This window comes from Lampris incognitus, chromosome 14 (assembly GCF_029633865.1).
Source record: "Lampris incognitus isolate fLamInc1 chromosome 14, fLamInc1.hap2, whole genome shotgun sequence".
NCBI lineage: Eukaryota > Metazoa > Chordata > Actinopteri > Lampriformes > Lampridae > Lampris > Lampris incognitus.
Genome location: NC_079224.1, coordinates 28,500,006 through 28,518,022, shown reverse-complemented (window position 1 = coordinate 28,518,022; position 18,017 = coordinate 28,500,006). Strand labels below are relative to the sequence as shown.

The 18,017-nt window shown below is 44.5% G+C and overlaps 1 protein-coding gene across 2 annotated transcripts; it reads left to right on the top strand.

Moving 5' to 3' along the window:
- Positions 1-1,033: 1,033 nt before the first annotated feature.
- Positions 1,034-13,003, top strand: kcnj9 (potassium inwardly rectifying channel subfamily J member 9). 2 transcript variants are annotated; one of them, XM_056293442.1, is made up of 7 exons: positions 1,034-1,328; positions 2,915-3,128; positions 3,580-3,781; positions 6,253-6,445; positions 9,865-10,062; positions 11,064-11,194; positions 12,752-13,003. In XM_056293442.1, the coding sequence occupies exons 1-7, from the start codon at positions 1,034-1,036 to the stop codon at positions 13,001-13,003; spliced, it is 1,485 nt and encodes a 494-aa protein (XP_056149417.1). The 2 variants fall into 2 exon arrangements, with proteins under 2 accessions (XP_056149417.1, XP_056149418.1); XM_056293443.1 differs by having other exon boundaries at positions 1,034-1,332; positions 2,922-3,128.
- The last annotated feature ends 5,014 nt before the right edge of the window (positions 13,004-18,017 follow it).

Here is an 18,017-nt window from a genome sequence, read left to right as displayed (position 1 = left end):
TCGGATCCATCCATCATGCGTAATGCGTCATCGTGATTGTCACCATGAGTATCCCCCTCCGTCCATCGACTGTCTTATCGAAGTGGACTCGTATCAGAATCGAAGGCTATGAGACTCCATTTTACTATGTAAATCTTGGCGGGTATCACCGTGGCTGATTACTCGAATACACACCTAAACAGTTTCTGAGACAGTTATAGTAGGCTGTTGGATTTACGTAAGAGCAGCCTGGTCTCAGTAGGCCTGTGACATAAACCGACCAAATTTAACAAGACAAAGTGCGTGCGCACACACAAACTCTCATAAACACACACACACACACACACACACACACACACACACACACACACACACACACACACACACACACACACACACACACACTTTACCCTGAGGTAAAGTGTGTCTATGAAACATGTATAGGCTAAAGGGCCGAAAGAGGCTCTAATGTGTATATGCCACACTGCGCACCAGGATTGGCTTTCAAAGAAAATTAGTTCAAATCTTTTGTCCCTTGCCCTCGTTTTACCCTAAAGAAAAAGGAAATTGACGTTGCAACTTCTATAACGGCGGATTTCATGTTTTCATACATTGCTTGAAATGAATGGGACATGACGGTTAGATGTAGAAGGTTAGAAGAGCAAAATACAGGACTCAACAGGCTTTTTACTTATTCAACAAGACAAATGTTAACCAATGTTCTGACTATGGCATTTTATGTAATTTAATGTAAATTAAAGGGACTGCGCTACAGAAGACCTCCCTATGCAATCTTCTTCAATAATTGATTACAGGTCCGACAAAAGGATGCGACAGAGAAGACGATCAATTCCATAATGTCATGTGACCATTGTGTTTTTCTGTTTTTAATTCCAGGCTCTCAGCCAAGGAAACAAATGGTACAATCAATAGCCACTGAACAGTCTGCCATAGGGAAGATAGCAATAACACACTAATACGCTACACACACACACACACACACACACACACACACACACACACACACACACACACACACACACACACACACGTCATGGCTACGGAGAACTCGTTCTTCAGTCCCCGCCCAGAGTCTCTCTCACTCCCTGTGGAGGAGAAAGGGGAAGGGGAGCAAGTGGAGGTGGCTGCCGAGGCCACCACTTCCATAGGAGTCTTCAACCTATCGGATGAACTGGGTCATGTTGTTACCACAGAGACGGGCCCGACCCCTCCAGCGGCCAAGGTCAACAGGTCGTTCCAATCCAAGTTGGCTGAGCGGGAGGCCAACGTCAATCAGCGTAGGAAGAAGACCCAGGGGGCAGAAAAGGAGAGAGGCCGATTTGGCTGGGGTGAGTTATGCTAAATATGACTATGAACATGATAGCCCTACTTTTGAATTGGGGACTTATTTTGGGAACAGAGATACTGGGTGTATTTGCTGATGAAATGTGACTGATCTTTTGATTTGTGTGCTGTGGATTAGCTTAGATCTGAACTGTGACGAAAGTTGAATGAAGGTTGCAATTGACTCCTGCAAAATCTAGTCTACTTTCCCTAGAGATAGGGGGCTGTTGACTGACCGTCGGTCTATATCTCCCCTCTCTGCGACTCTCTCGCACAGTGTGTATTGACTAAACGTGTGTAACTCCCCCCACGATAGTTGTGAATCCTCTCTGACTAATGTGGAGTGCTGCAGTGCTTCACCCCTCAGTGCTTCAGACAGCCTTGCACAGCTACTTTCATTACTCATCTTCATCTCCTTCACATTGCCCTTCATTTTGCTCTCGATTTCTGCTCCTTCGTTCTATATTTTCTCTGATCTCGCTCACGTCCTTTTGCTTTTTTTCCTTTCCTTCCACTCATCCGTGTTCACACGCTCTCCCTGTTCTCTCTGTTATAAACCAGAACCAGGGCAGAGAACAGACCTTTTCATCTTGTAGTCACGTTCCAGGTCACAGGAAGGGCAAGGAGGGAACGTTAGTGGTTTTTTCAATGATAAGAATCTGTCCTTGATATTTGTAGTTGATAGAACAACTGAGAACTTTTTTCTTCTCTTGTTGGTGTGACTGTTTTGGCATTGTACTTGGCCTTCAGATGTTCTGCCCATGGTGTCCTTGGAGGACCAAGAGTGGACAAGACGTCATATGTATATAGATATTTTAGTGGTCAGTCAGGCCCACCGTAAGGGACATAAGATGATCTGCAGTGCAAACCACAACACACGGGTTTTCAAACGGATGAAATGATGAAAGCACACGTTGCTTCTGTGGAGTGAATTTTCCATTCTAACTGGTTGTCCTTGTGAAATCACTGTTGTATCTCCCCTCACCGAGGCCATGTGGTTATTGAAGTTGTAGTGTTGCAACGTTTCTTCCAAAGGATGCTTGATGATATTTGTTTCCTCATTCTTCTTCATCCTAGAACCTCCCTCTCAATTTCCCTCAAACGTCTGTTTGTTTTTATCTCTCTTGGCCTGCTATCACCGCTCTCACTTTCTCCTGAGTGTAACTCTCTATCTGAGTAACCTCATGCCTTCCTCCATTCATTATTCCAATCTCTCTTCATGTTGACATCCTTTTCTTATCCCGTTGGGGCAAAGCATTGTGTCTTCACAAAAAAAAAAACTCTTTCCAGAAGTTCTGAAAAACGATATCATATTCAAACTGACAGCCTTGTGTGTTTTGAAATTATGTAAAAGGATTTGAATGTGTTTCTTGGGCCTTAGGCTTTTGAAGCTTGTTTATACCTATAAAGAACCAAAGAAACATAAGGAAAAAAGACACCAACATAAGAGACACAACGTTTTTTCAATTTTCCCCTCCTTTCATACCTCAGTACAAACCCTTCTAAACCCTAACAACTGACCACAAAACCCGCTTTCCTTTGTTGCCCTGCAACGTGCGCCCACCTCCCCATCCCTCACCTCCTCTACCAGCCCGAAGTCGGCGTAAGCGGCAGCGCTACGTAGAGAAGAATGGCCGATGCAACGTGCAGCACGGCAACATGCGGGAGACGTACCGCTACCTGACGGACATCTTCACCACGCTGGTGGACCTCAACTGGCGCTGCTCGCTCTTCGTCTTTGTCATGGCCTACGCCATCACTTGGCTGTTCTTTGGCGCCATCTGGTACCTCATTGCTTACTGCAGGTGAGGGGTTGGGGGGGGGGGGGGGACACTGTGAAGCTGTATGCTGTTGTTTGCTTGAAGGTAAATGGCTTTTTGTCAGGCCAGGTCAAGAAGGGGAGAAAGTGTGGATGGGTAGAATACAGTACAAGATCTGGGTGTTAGTTATCAGGAGGAATTGGGATTAACTAGGTAGAGCTGCTAATTTATTTACTGTTGGAGCTGGGTTAGTATAATTTCATTCATTTACTTAATGAAGAGAAACAGACAATTCAAGGAAAGATGAATCGCTGTACTGAGTAATTCTTCACCTTTATTCTAAAAATTTACATCCTCCCGCCTCCTTTCTATTTTTCACTCTTGACACCCACTTGCACTCTCCCCCTCTTCTGTCTGCCTCTCTCTCTGGCTCTCTCACACACATTTTCTCACTCTCTCACACGTTTCCCCCACTCTCACCCGCTCCCCTTCTAAGGGGTGATCTGGACCATCTGGATGATGAGACATGGACGCCATGCGTCAACAATGTCAATGGCTTCATCTCTGCCTTCCTCTTCTCCATCGAGACGGAAACCACCATTGGCTACGGTCACCGGGTCATCACAGACCAGTGTCCCGTGGGCACCATGCTGCTCCTGCTGCAGGCCATACTGGGGTCCATGGTCAACGCCTTCATGGTGAGTATGGTGCACCAGTTAAACTGTCAATTCTCAATATAGAAAAAATGAAAAATTGTGATGATGCTAATCATATTATAAGCTGAATAAATTGAGTAACTGAAGTTGAAAACTGATGAACTGAAGTATCTGTTGGGTGGGGCATATGATATCAGCACATGGCTGAGGTCAGAGAGTCAAGCGTTTAGATAAAAAACATTTCAAAATGTCACATTCTGGCATGCATTCATGTCACAGTCCCATGTGGAGCACCCCCCCCCCACACACACACACACACCTGCCACCTCTGTAGGTGAAAACAAAACAAAGCACAAGTACTTTCAACTACTATTTAACCTGGATCTGATGTAGAGACATAGACCTGTTGTAGTTAAGCAAATTGATTTATCCAAGCTTTGGGAGAAGAGCAAATGTTCAAAAATTGCATCTGAGGAATGGTACTAATTCAGCACAGATGGTGTGCTTCCTGCACAAGAGAATATTCACTTTGAAAGTGCTGACGGGGCTTCTTTTCTCACAGCAAGTAAGCACCGTTTTGATGAGAGTGTGAATGAATCCAGCCTCATCTGTCCATGCAGCATCATGTATATGCATTTTCCTGACCTGGAAATGCACCTCATTTTTCAACCGATGGAAATGTGTGGTGTCTGCCACTGTGGGGAAAAGAAAAAAAATTTTTTTTCACTACTTTTATTAATCCCTGTGGGGCAATTCTTCCTCTGCATTTAACCCATCCTAGCTGTGTAGCCAGAAGCAGTGGACAGCTGCCATGCAACGTCCGGGGACCAACTCCAGCTCGTCTCGTCTTGCCATGCCTTGGTCAGGGGCACAGACAAGAGTATTAACCCTAACATTCCTGTCTTTTTGATGGTTGGGGAAACTGGAGTACCCAGATGACCCCCCAAGGTTGGACAACCCCAGGGTTCAAACCCAGGACCTTCTTGCTGTGAGGCGACAGCGCTAACCACTTGGCCACCATGCTGCCGAATATTAAATAATAACTGACTCAGAGTTTTTTTGTAATCTAACTACTGTATTTTAAGATGGTGATAGTAACAACTGGGATAATAGACATTGCAATTGGAGAAATAAATTGTCTTCATTTAGCAGTCGCAATAAACATTTCACTTACGTAGCCATCTGTATAGCTGAAACATGTTCATTGTAACTGCTTTGTACACCTTTCAGAAGGAGTGGCTGCTTATTTCAGCTTAGGCAAGCTTTGGAAACTTTGCCACCAGTCTATTGTTTTCATTTTTGAGTACAGCACTATTGGTCTCTGGACATAGACCTCTGAAGTAATGAGGACAGCTGGAGTCATTCAGACTACATTACAATCCATATGATGTTTTCTCTATAGCAAAATAAATGGGACTTTTGAATCCCATTTGCTCAGCACTCTGTTAAAGCACTGTTTGTCGAATGGTTTTATTACAAAAGATGCGTAGTGCAGTGGTTAAATGTTTAAATGACTTGATATATATTTTAAATAGTTGTGCTACAGCTTTGGTGCAGAAGTTGTCTTTTCTCTCACAGCCAAGCCTGACCAAGCCGATAAACTGCCCAGCAAAAATGTCACGTTAAAACAAGTCACATTTTTATATGGGCACAAATGCATAATGGTTTTCATCCCATCTTAATGAATCCGTTTTCATCTTTAAAAAAGATGTAATGGGGTGTCCGGGTAGCATAGTGGTCTATTCCGTTGTCTACCAACGGTGCTACCTCTGGCTTGGTCAGGCGTCCCTATAGACATAATTTGCCGTGTCTGCGGGTGGAAGCCGGATGTGGGTATGTGTCCTGGTCGCTGCACTAGCGCCTCTTCTGGTCAGTCGGGGGAGGGAGAACTGGGGGTAATAGCGTGATCCTCCCACACGCTACATCCCCCCGGCGAAACTCCTCACTGTCAGTTGAAAAGAAGCGGCTGGCGACTCCTCGTGTGTTGGAGGAGTTAGTCTGCAGCCCTCCCTGGATCGGCAGAGGGGGTGGAACAGCAACTGGGATGGCTCCAAAGAGTGGGGTAATTGGCCGGATACAATTGGGGAGAAAGAAAGGGGGGGGTGTAATGTCAGCAATAAATACTGCCATGATTTCACACAATTTAGGACAGCGATGAAGGGAGGAGCCTGGAGGTTCACTAGCAGAAACGCTGACATCAAATCATGCTAAGCTAGGTGACACTACCAGTTTTTCTCTTTTTTTAATTGCTATTTCCAATCAAGCCTGCCACAATCCATCTCAGCATATTACGAAATTGATAATTATGGCATAATCAAAGGCAGGGTAGTCAAAAGCCTTGGATGACGTCAGATCCAATCTTTCTACATCACCATGCCTTCTTCCCTAGAGCTGACATAATGATGGATTCAGAATCACAAATGTGGCCATCAAAATGCCTTGTTAGAGGTATATGTCCACGGTAAATCTGTTAACCTATCTCTCACTCTTCCTCCATCCTCTTCTCTCTCTAGGTGGGCTGTATGTTTGTGAAGATCTCTCAGCCCAACAAGCGAGCAGAGACGCTGGTATTCTCCAAACACGCAGTCATTTCTCTGAGAGACGACAAACTATGCCTGATGTTCCGGGTGGGCGACCTGCGCAGCTCTCACATTGTAGGGGCCAATATGAGGGCCAAGCTCATCAAATCCAAGCAGACCCAGGAGGGTGAGGCTGTGCTGCTGCTACCACTAGTACTGATAGCGATTGATTGATGGATCTCATTATGGATGTCAGTCATGCTCTCCAGGTGGCCAGGCCACACATGCTTACCAGATATCTCTAGACATCGGGCTGCAGAGCGTGTATAACATATTTCTTAACAAGTTCACGTATCACACTGTGATAGGCCTTGAGCATACCAGGGGGAAGTTCACACTCGAGAGATGCAAAGTTAGCTTTGTGAACTTTTATTATCACCAACATTCATAAGATCAATTCAAGTTCACTTTTACATGCAGAGTTGTTTTTCACATGCATTTGGTCCTGGTTACCCAGATGAATTATTCTTGATTCTCTTTACCTCCAAAACAACAGCCACATCACAAACCCTATCCATCCAGTCTTATATTCTTGGTGGCTAACACACACATGCTTACAAGATGTATCTATAAATTATGTTGCACTGGCGTGCGGGTATTGCAGCGGTCTAATCCATTGCCTACCTACATGGAGATCGCCAGTTCGAATCTCCGTGTTACCTCCGGCTTGGTCAGGCGTCCCTACAGACACAATTGGCCATGTCTGTGGTTGGGAAGCCGGATGTGGGTGTGTGTCCTGGTCACTGCAATAGCACCTCCTCTGGTTGGTCGGGGCGCCTGTTCAGGGGGGAGGGGGAACTGGGGGGAATAGCGTGAGCCTTCCACGTGCTACATCCCCCTGGTGAAACTCCTCACTGTCGGGTGAAAAGAAGCGACTGGCGACTCCACATGTACCGGAGGAGGCATGTGGTAGTCTGCAGCTCTCCCTAGATTGGCAGAGCGGGTGGAGCAGCAACCAGGACAGCTCGGAAGAGGGGGGTAATTGGATGGGTACAATTGGGGAGAAAAAGGGGGGAAACTCAAAAAAAAAATTTGTTGCATGATGTGAGTGCATCATATTCCTTTAAAAGTACCTCACAAATAGAATTTAGGGCAGTTCTGCCTTGGCTTTAAGGACAGTATGTATTATAGTATTCACCTTTTGTGAAGCTCATCATTAGTCATTTATGATGAAGGTCAAACTAAAATAAGTATCAATTCAAATCATTTACTTATAAACCTTATTGCCCAGCTCATTCTACAAGTCATTCATTCTCTCTCTTATATACATACTTAATACAGTTCAGGGTTGTGAGGGCCTGAGGCCTGTCTTAGCAGCCATAGAGTGCAAGGGAGGGATGGAAACTGGAAATCTCACCAGTTAATTGCAGTACAAATAATCTGTTAGTCAACTATTGGCTAATATAGTTGTCCAGTTTATCCTGAAGTTTCCCACTACAGCTTTTGCACCGCGGAAGGAAACCCATGCAAGATTCTTATGAGTTAACAGCGCTGGCAGCTCAGCCAACTGTTCCTCCCCCATTAATGGAGCACAAAATGAATTTCATTTAATTTATTGCAAATTATCTAACAGATTATTTCGACCTCTGGCTAACAACCGAACCATCCTGTTTTCCTTTGCCAATGAAGGTAATATACCTCATCTCAACTGTAGCTACACAGATCTTTGGCTCTAGATGGGGTCTGTGAAATATACTGTTCTGCCTTGTAGCTGTTCTTTATAACATCATATGCCCCTAATTTAGCTAACCAATGTGTCACTTGTATCAAGAAGGAATAATTTCTTTATAATATCACCTATATAACATTATCCCCTGTTGTGTGTTTTAATAAATGTACTCAAAACTGATTTTCTAAAAACATCAAATTATCTGTAGCCACAACATTGAAGTCTACCTATAAGTAAGATGTTTCATTAAAATTTAGTAATTCAATAATTATATAGTTTCACAAAGCCTTAGGGGCAGATGTCAAACATACACTCACCGGCCACTTTATTAGGCACACCTGTCCAACTGCTTGTTAACGCAAATTTCTAATCAGCCAATCACATGGCAGCAACTCAATGCATTTAGGCATGTAGACATGGTCAAGACGATCTGCTGCAGTTCAAACCGAGCATCAGAATGCGGAAGAAAGGTGATTTAAGTGACTTTGAACGTGGCGTGGTTGTTGGTGCCAGACGGGCTGGTCTGAGTATTTCAGAAACTGCTGATCTACTGGGATTTTCACGCACAACCATCTCTAGGGTTTACAGAGAATGGTCTGAAAAAGAGAAAATATCCAGTGAGCGGCAGTTCTGTGGGCGAAAATGCCTTGTTGATGCCAGAGGTCAGAGGAGAATGGCCAGACTGGTTCGAGCTGATAGAAAGGCAACAGTAACTCAAATAACCACTCATTACAACCGAGGTATGCAGAAGAGCCTCTCTGAATGCACAACACGTCGAACCTTGAGGCAGATAGGCTACAGCAGCAGAAGACCACACCGGGTGCCACTCCTGTCAGCTAAGAACAGGAAACTGAGGCTACAATTCGCACAGGCTCACCAAAATTGGATAATAGAAGATTGGAAAAACGTTGCCTGGTCTGATGAGTCTCGATTTCTGCTGCGACATTCGGATGGTAGGGTCAGAATTTGGCGTCAACAACATGAAAGCATGGATCCATCCTGCCTTGTATCAACGGTTCAGGCTGGTGGTGGTGGTGTAATGGTGTGGGGGATATTTTCTTGGCACACTTTGGGCCCCTTAGTACCAATTGAGCATCGTGTCAACGCCACAGCCTACCTGAGTATTGTTACTGACCATGTCCATCCCTTTATGACCACAGTGATCCCATCTTCTGATGGCTACTTCCAGCAGGATAACGCGCCATGTTATAAAGCTCGAATCATCTCAGACTGGTTTCTTGAACATGACAATGAGTTCACTGTACTCAAATGGCCTCCACAGTCACCGGATCTCAATCCAATAGAGCACCTTTGGGATGTGGTGGACCGGGAGATTCGCATCATGGATGTGCAGCCGACAAATCTGCAGCAACTGCGTGATGCTATCATGTCAATATGGACCAAACTCTCTGAGGAATGTTTCCAGTACCTTGTTGAATCTATGCCACGAATGATTAAGGCAGTTCTGAAGGCAAAAGGGGGTCCAACCCGGTACTAGCAAGGTGTACCTAATAAAGTGGCCAGTGAGTGTATAGTTACCGCACCAACACTGGCAGTAACCTCAGCCAAGAATCAACCTAGAAAGTGTGATAAAGTATTTTCACATCTCTTCTCCATTTAACAACTTTTACGGTTAATAATGACACATTTATCTCCTATTCTATATTGGCTCCCCCTCCCACTCCTCCTCCTCCTATTCCCCATCAACTCCCTATAAAAATCTTCCTCTCCTCACCTCCAATGTCCTCATCTCTCTTTTGGTCACCTCTGTTCTGACTCTTTTCCACCCCCACCTGCCTCTACCTCCTCTCCTCCACCAATCCCTGCCCCAATCTCTCCTCCATTGTCCTCTCCTCTCCTCCCCCTCCCCTCCCTAGGAGAGTTCATACCTCTGGATCAGACGGACATTAGTGTGGGCTTTGAGACGGGTGACGACCGCCTCTTCCTGGTCTCGCCACTGGTCATCTCCCACGAGATTGACGCCCGCTCTGCTTTCTGGGACATGTCTCAGGCCCAGCTGGAGAAGGAGGACTTTGAGATCGTGGTCATCCTGGAAGGCATGGTAGAGGCCACTGGTGAGCGGACAGGGCTGATGGTTGAAATCCGCCATCTTGAGACCCCGGTCTTACTCTGGTTACAGGGCAGGGTTATGGCTAAGTAAAACTTTTCTTCCAGCTGACTATCTGTCTATCTATCTATCTAGGAGAGATATATATGTAGATAATATCATAAGGGAGAAGCCCCCAGCACATGTGTAATAAGTCAGTGCTTGGCCCCAATGTAAGATGGTCAAAGTGGGCCGTGGCCTGCCCATCACAATCAGACTTAACGTTATGTCAGTAGCGAGTGAAAGAAGTGAAAGCACACAGCTTTAAAACGACCAGTTACAGCGAAATGCACTGCACAATTGATGCTTGAATGAAAATATTACTGGGATACTGTTGTGCTATAGAAGAGGAGTCATAATAGCAAGGCCAAGATAGTAATAGACTAGTCCACTTAACAAAACCTGGTGTCGGAGCACTATAACAGATGAAAACATAATCGGTGACAACGGACCTTGACACAGATGAAAAAATAATCAGTGACAACACACCCACACATTGACTATGTTAGTCATGTCTGCACATAGACCTGATAAAAACACGACACAAATGTGTAGGTTGATTATTAGTCAAATAAATAATAAATAAGTTCCACTTATATCATAGATGCACTCGCCAGGCTTTTCACTGTGTGAAGTCTTGAAACATGGCCAGCTAGCTAACTCTCCCATGTGGATTTTGCTACGCAGCAGTGTGCATGTCCATAATTACACATGGACACACTTTGCACATTTTTGAACATATCGTACACTGTAGACTCAGTGCTCGAGGTTTTTTGATATGATAGTGGCAAGATAAAGAGAGGTCCGTGTGTGCAGGCCCCAAACTGTTGCGGGCCCCAATGCAGCTGCATTACCTGCATATATGGTAGTTTCGCCTCTGGCACCCAGCAGTGTTATAGGAATGCGCATTTAGTTGCATGTGCATTTATCTATTCATCAGTTTGTGTGTGTCTGTGTGCATGCATAAAGGTATGACATGCCAGGCGAGGAGCTCCTACCTAGCGGAGGAGGTGTTGTGGGGTCACAGGTTCAGCCCTATGATGTCCCTAGCTGAAGGCTTCTTTGACGTGGACTACAGCACCTTCCATCACACCTTCGAGGTAAAGACTTTCTACAATAGTTAGAACATAGGATGACCCAAAGGCTCACTTTGATTCATTGGCCTCATTGGGTCTTTTGATTAAAAACTAGAGCTTAACCAAAGAAACCCTTGGGGAAAACTGCTTTGGGGTGACCTTTGTCATCGTAGAAGTATGCATTGGAGATTTTTCTCATTTGAGGCCATTTCAGACTCACTTGTGACCCATGTTTGGAGGTCAAGACCTTGCTGCTTAGATCAGTTTTGATACAGAAACTGTTTTAGCAGCCAAGTAATTTTGTGCACATAAGGAATTTCTAATTGTTTGGATGCTCACAAATACATAGGACATAGCACAACATTACAAAGTAGAATAACCACTTTGGTAGGCAAGGATGTAAAACCTCTTTTAAACAGAGTTCAGAAGCAAAACAAAACATTGAAAAAATTGGTAAAAGCAGGGGTGTCCGGGTAGTGTAGTGGTCTATTCCATTGCCTACCAACACGGAGATCACCAGTTTGAATCCTAGTGTTACCTCCAGTTTGGTTGGGCATCCCTACAGACACAATTGGCTGTGTCTGTGGGTGTGAAGCTGGATGTGGGTATGCGTTCTGGTCACTGCACTAGCGCCTCCTCTGGTCGGGTTGAGCAGCGACCGGGATAGCTCAGAATAGTGGAATAAGGAATAATTGGCCAGATATAATTGGGGAGAAAAAGGGGGAAAAAAGCCAACAAAAAATGTTTTTTTTGGTAAAAACAGAACATACATAGATCTATCTCTGCTATATACAGTATATTTATTGAGATGTATACAGATCTGGGGAACATTGGTTTGAAGTAGATGGTTTTGGTTTTGTGTTTGTGTGTGACAGAGGGGAAATCCAGTAAATACTGAAGAGCAACACACACTGGCAGCCATCCATGGCACCATCTTAAACTATGCAGCATGACTATCACTATGAGTGTTAACCTCACTCATCCAATCAGCTTGTACCCTCCCTCCTTCAGAGACAAAGAGGGTGACCAATAGGTAACCAGCACTAAAAGATCAAATTGAGATAATGCATATTGGGCTAAATTAGACATATATATTCTGCCTACTGCTACACTCACACACTAGTTGGTGCACAAAAATATGTATGTTTTGAATAACATAGAATAAATCCCTATGGCATGACCAATGGTAAATAGATAATAAGAGCGGTCCTCCACTGTGTGTTCTTGGTGTTTTTTGACTGAAGAGCTCATTAATTTACAACAAACTCGGTGTTCTGAGAGGTCGGTCTTAGCAGATTTTTTTTTTTTACTGGAAAGTAATCAAATTTTTTTTGTTTAATGTTTAAATGGAGAAACGTGGACTTTTATTTTGCTTGAAAATGTAGGACGTCATCTGAGTATGTGGGACGCCGGACAAAAGGTCAAAATACTGTGCAGTACAACTTAAAGCAGGGTGCCTGGACACCCTAGAGACAAAACGCCACGCTCCCTGCAGTAACGGTATCAAATTTATCAAGTAAGTCTTTGCCTAATTGAGTCCGGGGCCATGACTTAGACTGCTTTCTTTTCTCTCCTACCCAGGTGGACACGCCCTCCTGCTCAGCACGAGAGCTGTCATTGGCTACAGCCAGACATGAGGCTCACATGTATTGGTCCATTTCCAGCCGACTGGACGAAGAACCCAACATAGCAAACCAGGCAGCAAAGCCTGGCTCGGTCAATGGCAAAGGAAGGGTGGGGCTGACCTTGATTGACGGGGTAATCCAGGAGCAGTCAGGACTTGGGGAGTTGAACGGCAGTGTCACCACTGACCAGTCTGAATCGGAGGCCTAAATCACAGAGTGTTTACAAAGGGAGCAAAATCTGCAGCATATCACCACTACGTGATAGTTAGCGTGTCTGGAAGAGTTTTCTTTGGAGGGATTCGAGTGGTTCGATTAGGCTTAGTGGTCTGTCACACCGAACGTTAACATATGGGAAATTGATTTCTTGATATTTTGTCTTTTATTTCTCTGTTGATCTTTGTCATGGGTGTGTGTATGTGTGTGCGCGTGCACGCACCATCTTTTCTCTTTTTATCAAACTATCTCCAATCACCTTTGCCTATATCTACTACATTGAAATGACAATACTATGCTCTGAGTGGGAAAGACAGAATAACATGTGGACCAATATTACCTGAAGCAGGAAAAGGTCATTTGTCTGTGGAGTGATGAAGAAGTAATAGATGCACATGTTGCGGGACAGAGGGTAATTGTATGTATAGAGTCAAGTGTATGGATCTTTTTATGTTTAGATAGGCACAGCGCATAGATGCTTTGTTCTCACACATGCATGATTATCACTAGCTGCTTGTGAGGAATTGAGGGAACTTGTATCTTCAAATATCTTCAGACGTCACGATTGTTTTAAGATTTGCTGTCCATCAAGCGGGTGTATAAAGAATTGGACATTAACTCCGGCTAAATTACAGGTAAAGCTTGCCCTGTGGCTGGTAAACATCTCTGCTCTACCAGACACTTATGTAAACAACGCCATCATCTGATGGAGAAACAAGTGTTGGAAGAATCTGGGTGGAAAGTACATTTTTTTGGGGGGCCGGGCCAGATGGACAGAGAAAATGGGTGTAAAACATTTGAGTTATTATGCAGGAGACACTCGAGTATTATGTTCCGTCAATGTTCTCAACACTAATGTGGATTTGCTGACGTTCTTTACACTGACTAGGATACAATCCAAAACCTTTAACGTAGAGCCAAGTTTACCTTCCAAAGTATTCCCGTCACTTTTTTCCAACATACGTGTGTAGCACAAGGAGTATGGACCCCCCCACCCACCCACTCCCCGCCGAGTAAAAATTAAAGCACAACCGAGTCCCTGCTTAGTTCAGCCCAACCTCGCTCTTCTGCTGCTGTGTACATATGTGAGCCTTTTTACTTGATGTTTTTAATATTTAATATGACACATCTACTCGAATGAATAAACTACACTATATTGCAGATCAGGTATCCGAGATGTGTGTGTTTCAGTGAAATACAGTCATTCGACACGACAAACATTCAAGCAGCTTATAATTGGCCTTTTAACTGGGCTGGGTTGACTGGGCGGTGGGGGTTAGTTTTTCACACCCGGAGATTGCATGTTTCATCACCTCGCACACCAAAGAGGTGAGAGAAGCACTGAACTGTGGCTTGTTATATTTTTAGATACTCACTCGACAAACAAGAAACCCATGAAGAAATGTGGCCAAATGTCAGCATGAAGAATATGCAGAAATGCATATTCAAAACAGACATTTTTATTCCATATAACTGCATATGTGTCCCCGTGAGGCAGTATAGTATAGAATATACATAAGCTCACAGTATGGTCTGCTACCCGTTGGATACTGCAGGAAGCTGTTTGAAAATGCTGAATTTAAGTTGCATAGAGCTTCAGCGTCAAGTTATACAGTATATGTTCCAGGTGTCAGTCGCTTTGGACAACAGCCTTACTGATTTAAGAATTTGTATAACCTGATGTGTTTTCTCTCAATGCAGGGTGTAATTTAAGTGCTTGGCTGACAATAGTGCTTTTGGAGGTTCGTAGGTTGGAGATATGGAATTAGTAACACGAGAAAGGGTGTTTTTGTTGTCAAAATTGATATCTTGCATGCGAATATAACTTTTCAAATAAAACTTTGGATGTTAATCTTTGCCTGCCACAATCACAGACAAAGGGATTGGGGAAATAAAAGGCTTCGGGAACGGGACTAGAAGTCAGCACATCGGGTTACTAGGCAGAATCCTGGATGAAAGCCCCGCGTCGTTTCCCCTTTCGACCACTAGATGACAAGGATAGCACGCTCTATCATTGGTCTGCTGCATATCAGCGGGTCCCCGTCTTAGCGGTCCCCCAGGCCAGTGGTTTTCAAACCCACAATACTGCTGGTTTTCTGTCCTGCCTTATAGTGAATCAGGTTCACCTGGTTTTCCATGTTTTCCCTCTCAATCCCTCTCTTTCTGCGCGCGCGCGCGCGTGTGTGTGTGAGAGAGAGAGAGAGAGAGGAGGATAAGCCTGACATCAAGACTGGATGACGGTGTTAAGATAAACACAAATGCTATGGACATATTAATACAATATTCTTATGTCTGTGTGTGAAACTGTTGACCTTCTGTGGGGGAAAAAGCCCTTTATATGGGGGGGAGGGGACCATGATGGAGGTTGACATATTGTTTGCTTGTCAAGATGAAGCCAAATCCTATTAAATGAGGAAATTCTCTCGGGATGAAAAGGGCAATTTTAGTGTTGGACATTTACATCTCACCCTCTGTCTGATGAGATGTCACATTCAAGGTCACACCCGCTCGGTTTTGGAGCAAAAGGGCCAAGTGCCATTCTTCAGAGTTTGATAGCGAGTTCCAGTTTGGCCCAGAGTTGAACCCCCCCCTCCCCGCCGCCCCACATTTATCTGCCATGACTGCAAAAAGGGGGTTTATCGCCACGAACCCCGCCGCGCCAACACTAACAGAGCTTGGGGGAAGAAGAAAAAAACCTCACACCGACGTCTGTATTTCTGTGCAGGCGGGCCGTGGACAGCAGGATTAGACAGCTGTGTTTCTCATGAGTCAAAGTGTATCATGATACATGGCGATAGGTACATTTTTCGCTAAAAATATTCGCCAAGTTGATATTCACTGTCATTTGCGGTGAAATATAAAATGCTTTACTTGTGTGACATTTAGTACAGGAAATGGACTACAAAAAGAAACACGTCCACACACGTTCACACCTAATCAAAATACCAATTGTACCCCCAAAACCTATTAATTTAATACTGTAACGTGCATGGATAATTAGACACGTTGGCCCTTGACTAACGAGTCTGACCCTTTAGTCGACTGGTTAATGTTGTCGCTTGCGCAGTGGGAGACACGGGTTCGCGTCCCGGCTGTGGCGGTCTCGGACTGCCCCCCGAATTCGCTACAATATGCTAATGATATGGACATTACGTCACCAAGCGACCAGCTCACTTTGCAGTGGTTCATCATACAGGCGTGTCAGCTGAAGGAATTTAACTGAGAAAGCCGGTAGCTGAATAAAAATGTGTACCTGCAATTTCTGTAGTTTTCTTCTTTGTTAAATAAAATGCTTATACGGTTATCGATGTGTTGAGCGGGTTCAATGGCCGCAGGGCTGTCGATAAATCCATATCAAAGTGGATTCATTAAAAAAAAACCCGCATTTCTGAAAAAGAAGAAATCTGCACATCATCTTTGCGGTTTGATTCTACCTTTGTCAGATCATTGTTTTGAGGTGACGTCTGCTTTATAGTGTAGCGAATTCGGGGGGCAGTCCGGGGACCGCCACAGGCGGCCTGCTGGGGGGGGAGGAGAAAGGAAAGGGGGGGGAAAGAAGGAAAAAAACATACAATATATCCATTTCTTCCCTACTCATTTATCTTTTTAACATTTTCACACACTTCCGCACTTATTGCAAGGGATATCATCACTTTTATTTTCACATCTCTTGCGGGATTCAAACATATTCTGTGGCGAGAGCAGCCGACACGAGTTTGAAGGAAGCTGGTGTTACGACTATCTCCTTCCTGTGGAAACGTGAGCCAGGGGAGTTATTCGGCAAGAGTTCCGGCCATATGCCATTGGGTTAATCGGGTGGGATAAGGGGAAAAACTAGAAATAAATTAAAAAAATCAATAACAGTAGAACTGATGAGGATTATGTCCACAAAAGCAATGCAGTGGTCTTTGAAAACAGCAACTATAGCCAGAGGTGGGAGATATGCGTCTGTCGCGCTCTTGTAGTCTGAGGTGAAATGATGTCTCGTGACAAGCAAAAAAACTCACGTTAATGCACGAGCGCTCACCAGCCACCTTTCATAGTAACTGCCCTAGCAACGCTGCCACTGAAAATCCTAACCCATACCGAACGCCACCGAACAGCTGATTAGAACGCCATTGTCGCGTCATCCGGAACTTTTCCCCCGGCCGGACCAAATGTACTGTGACAGCTCCAGCGATATGGACTTTATATCACGTGACTTGTTCGGAGCGCTGTTCGGAACTCATTTGGAACGGTTTGATCTCGTTCGGAATGTGTTAGGACTTGTTCGGATCTATTGTTAAATGTTAGGACCTCCTCGGAGGCAGTCCAGAAACCTCATTAAAATGGGTACCCATTGGCAAACTGCAAACGGGACTTCTTATGGTTTTCTTTTAACAATGGCTTTCTTCTTGCGACTCTTCCATAAAGGCCAGATTTGTGCAGTGCATGACCAATAGTTGTCCTGTGGACAGATTCCCCCACCTGAGCTGTGGATCTCTGCAGTTCGTCCAGAGTCACCATGGGCCTCTTGGCTGCATCTCTGATCAGTGCTCTCCTTGTTCGGCCTGTAAGTTTAGGTGGACGGCCTTGTCTTGGTAGGTTTGCAGTTGTGCCATACTCCTTCCATTTCCAGATGATGGCTTGAACAGTGCTCCGTGAGATGTTCAAAGCTTGGGAAATCTTTTTATAGCCTAACCCTGCTTTAAACTTCTCCACAACTTTATCTCTGACCTGTCTGGTGTGTTCCTTGAACTTCATGATGCTGTTTGCTCCCCAATATTCTCTTAACAAACCTCTGAGGCCGTCACAGAACAGCTGTATTTGTACTGAGATTAGATTACACACAGGTTGACTCTATTTAGTCATTAGGTCAACATTCGATCATTCAGCAATCATCAGGCAACTTCTGAAGGCAATTGGTTGCACTCAGAGAAAAGGGGGCCGAATACTTTTGCACACCGCACTTTTCAGTTTTTTATTTGTAAAATTTTTTTAAAATCATGTATAATTTTCTTTGTACTTCA

Bases quoted from the DNA above. Each gene is read 5' to 3' on its own strand.
- kcnj9 (XM_056293442.1), top strand. From the start codon at position 1,034: ATGGCTACGGAGAACTCGTTCTTCAGTCCCCGCCCAGAGTCTCTCTCA. The intron at 3,782-6,252 runs GTGAGTATGGTG...TTCTCTCTCTAG, and splicing joins CCATGGTCAACGCCTTCATG to GTGGGCTGTATGTTTGTGAA. The intron at 10,063-11,063 runs GTGAGCGGACAG...GCATGCATAAAG, and splicing joins AGGCATGGTAGAGGCCACTG to GTATGACATGCCAGGCGAGG.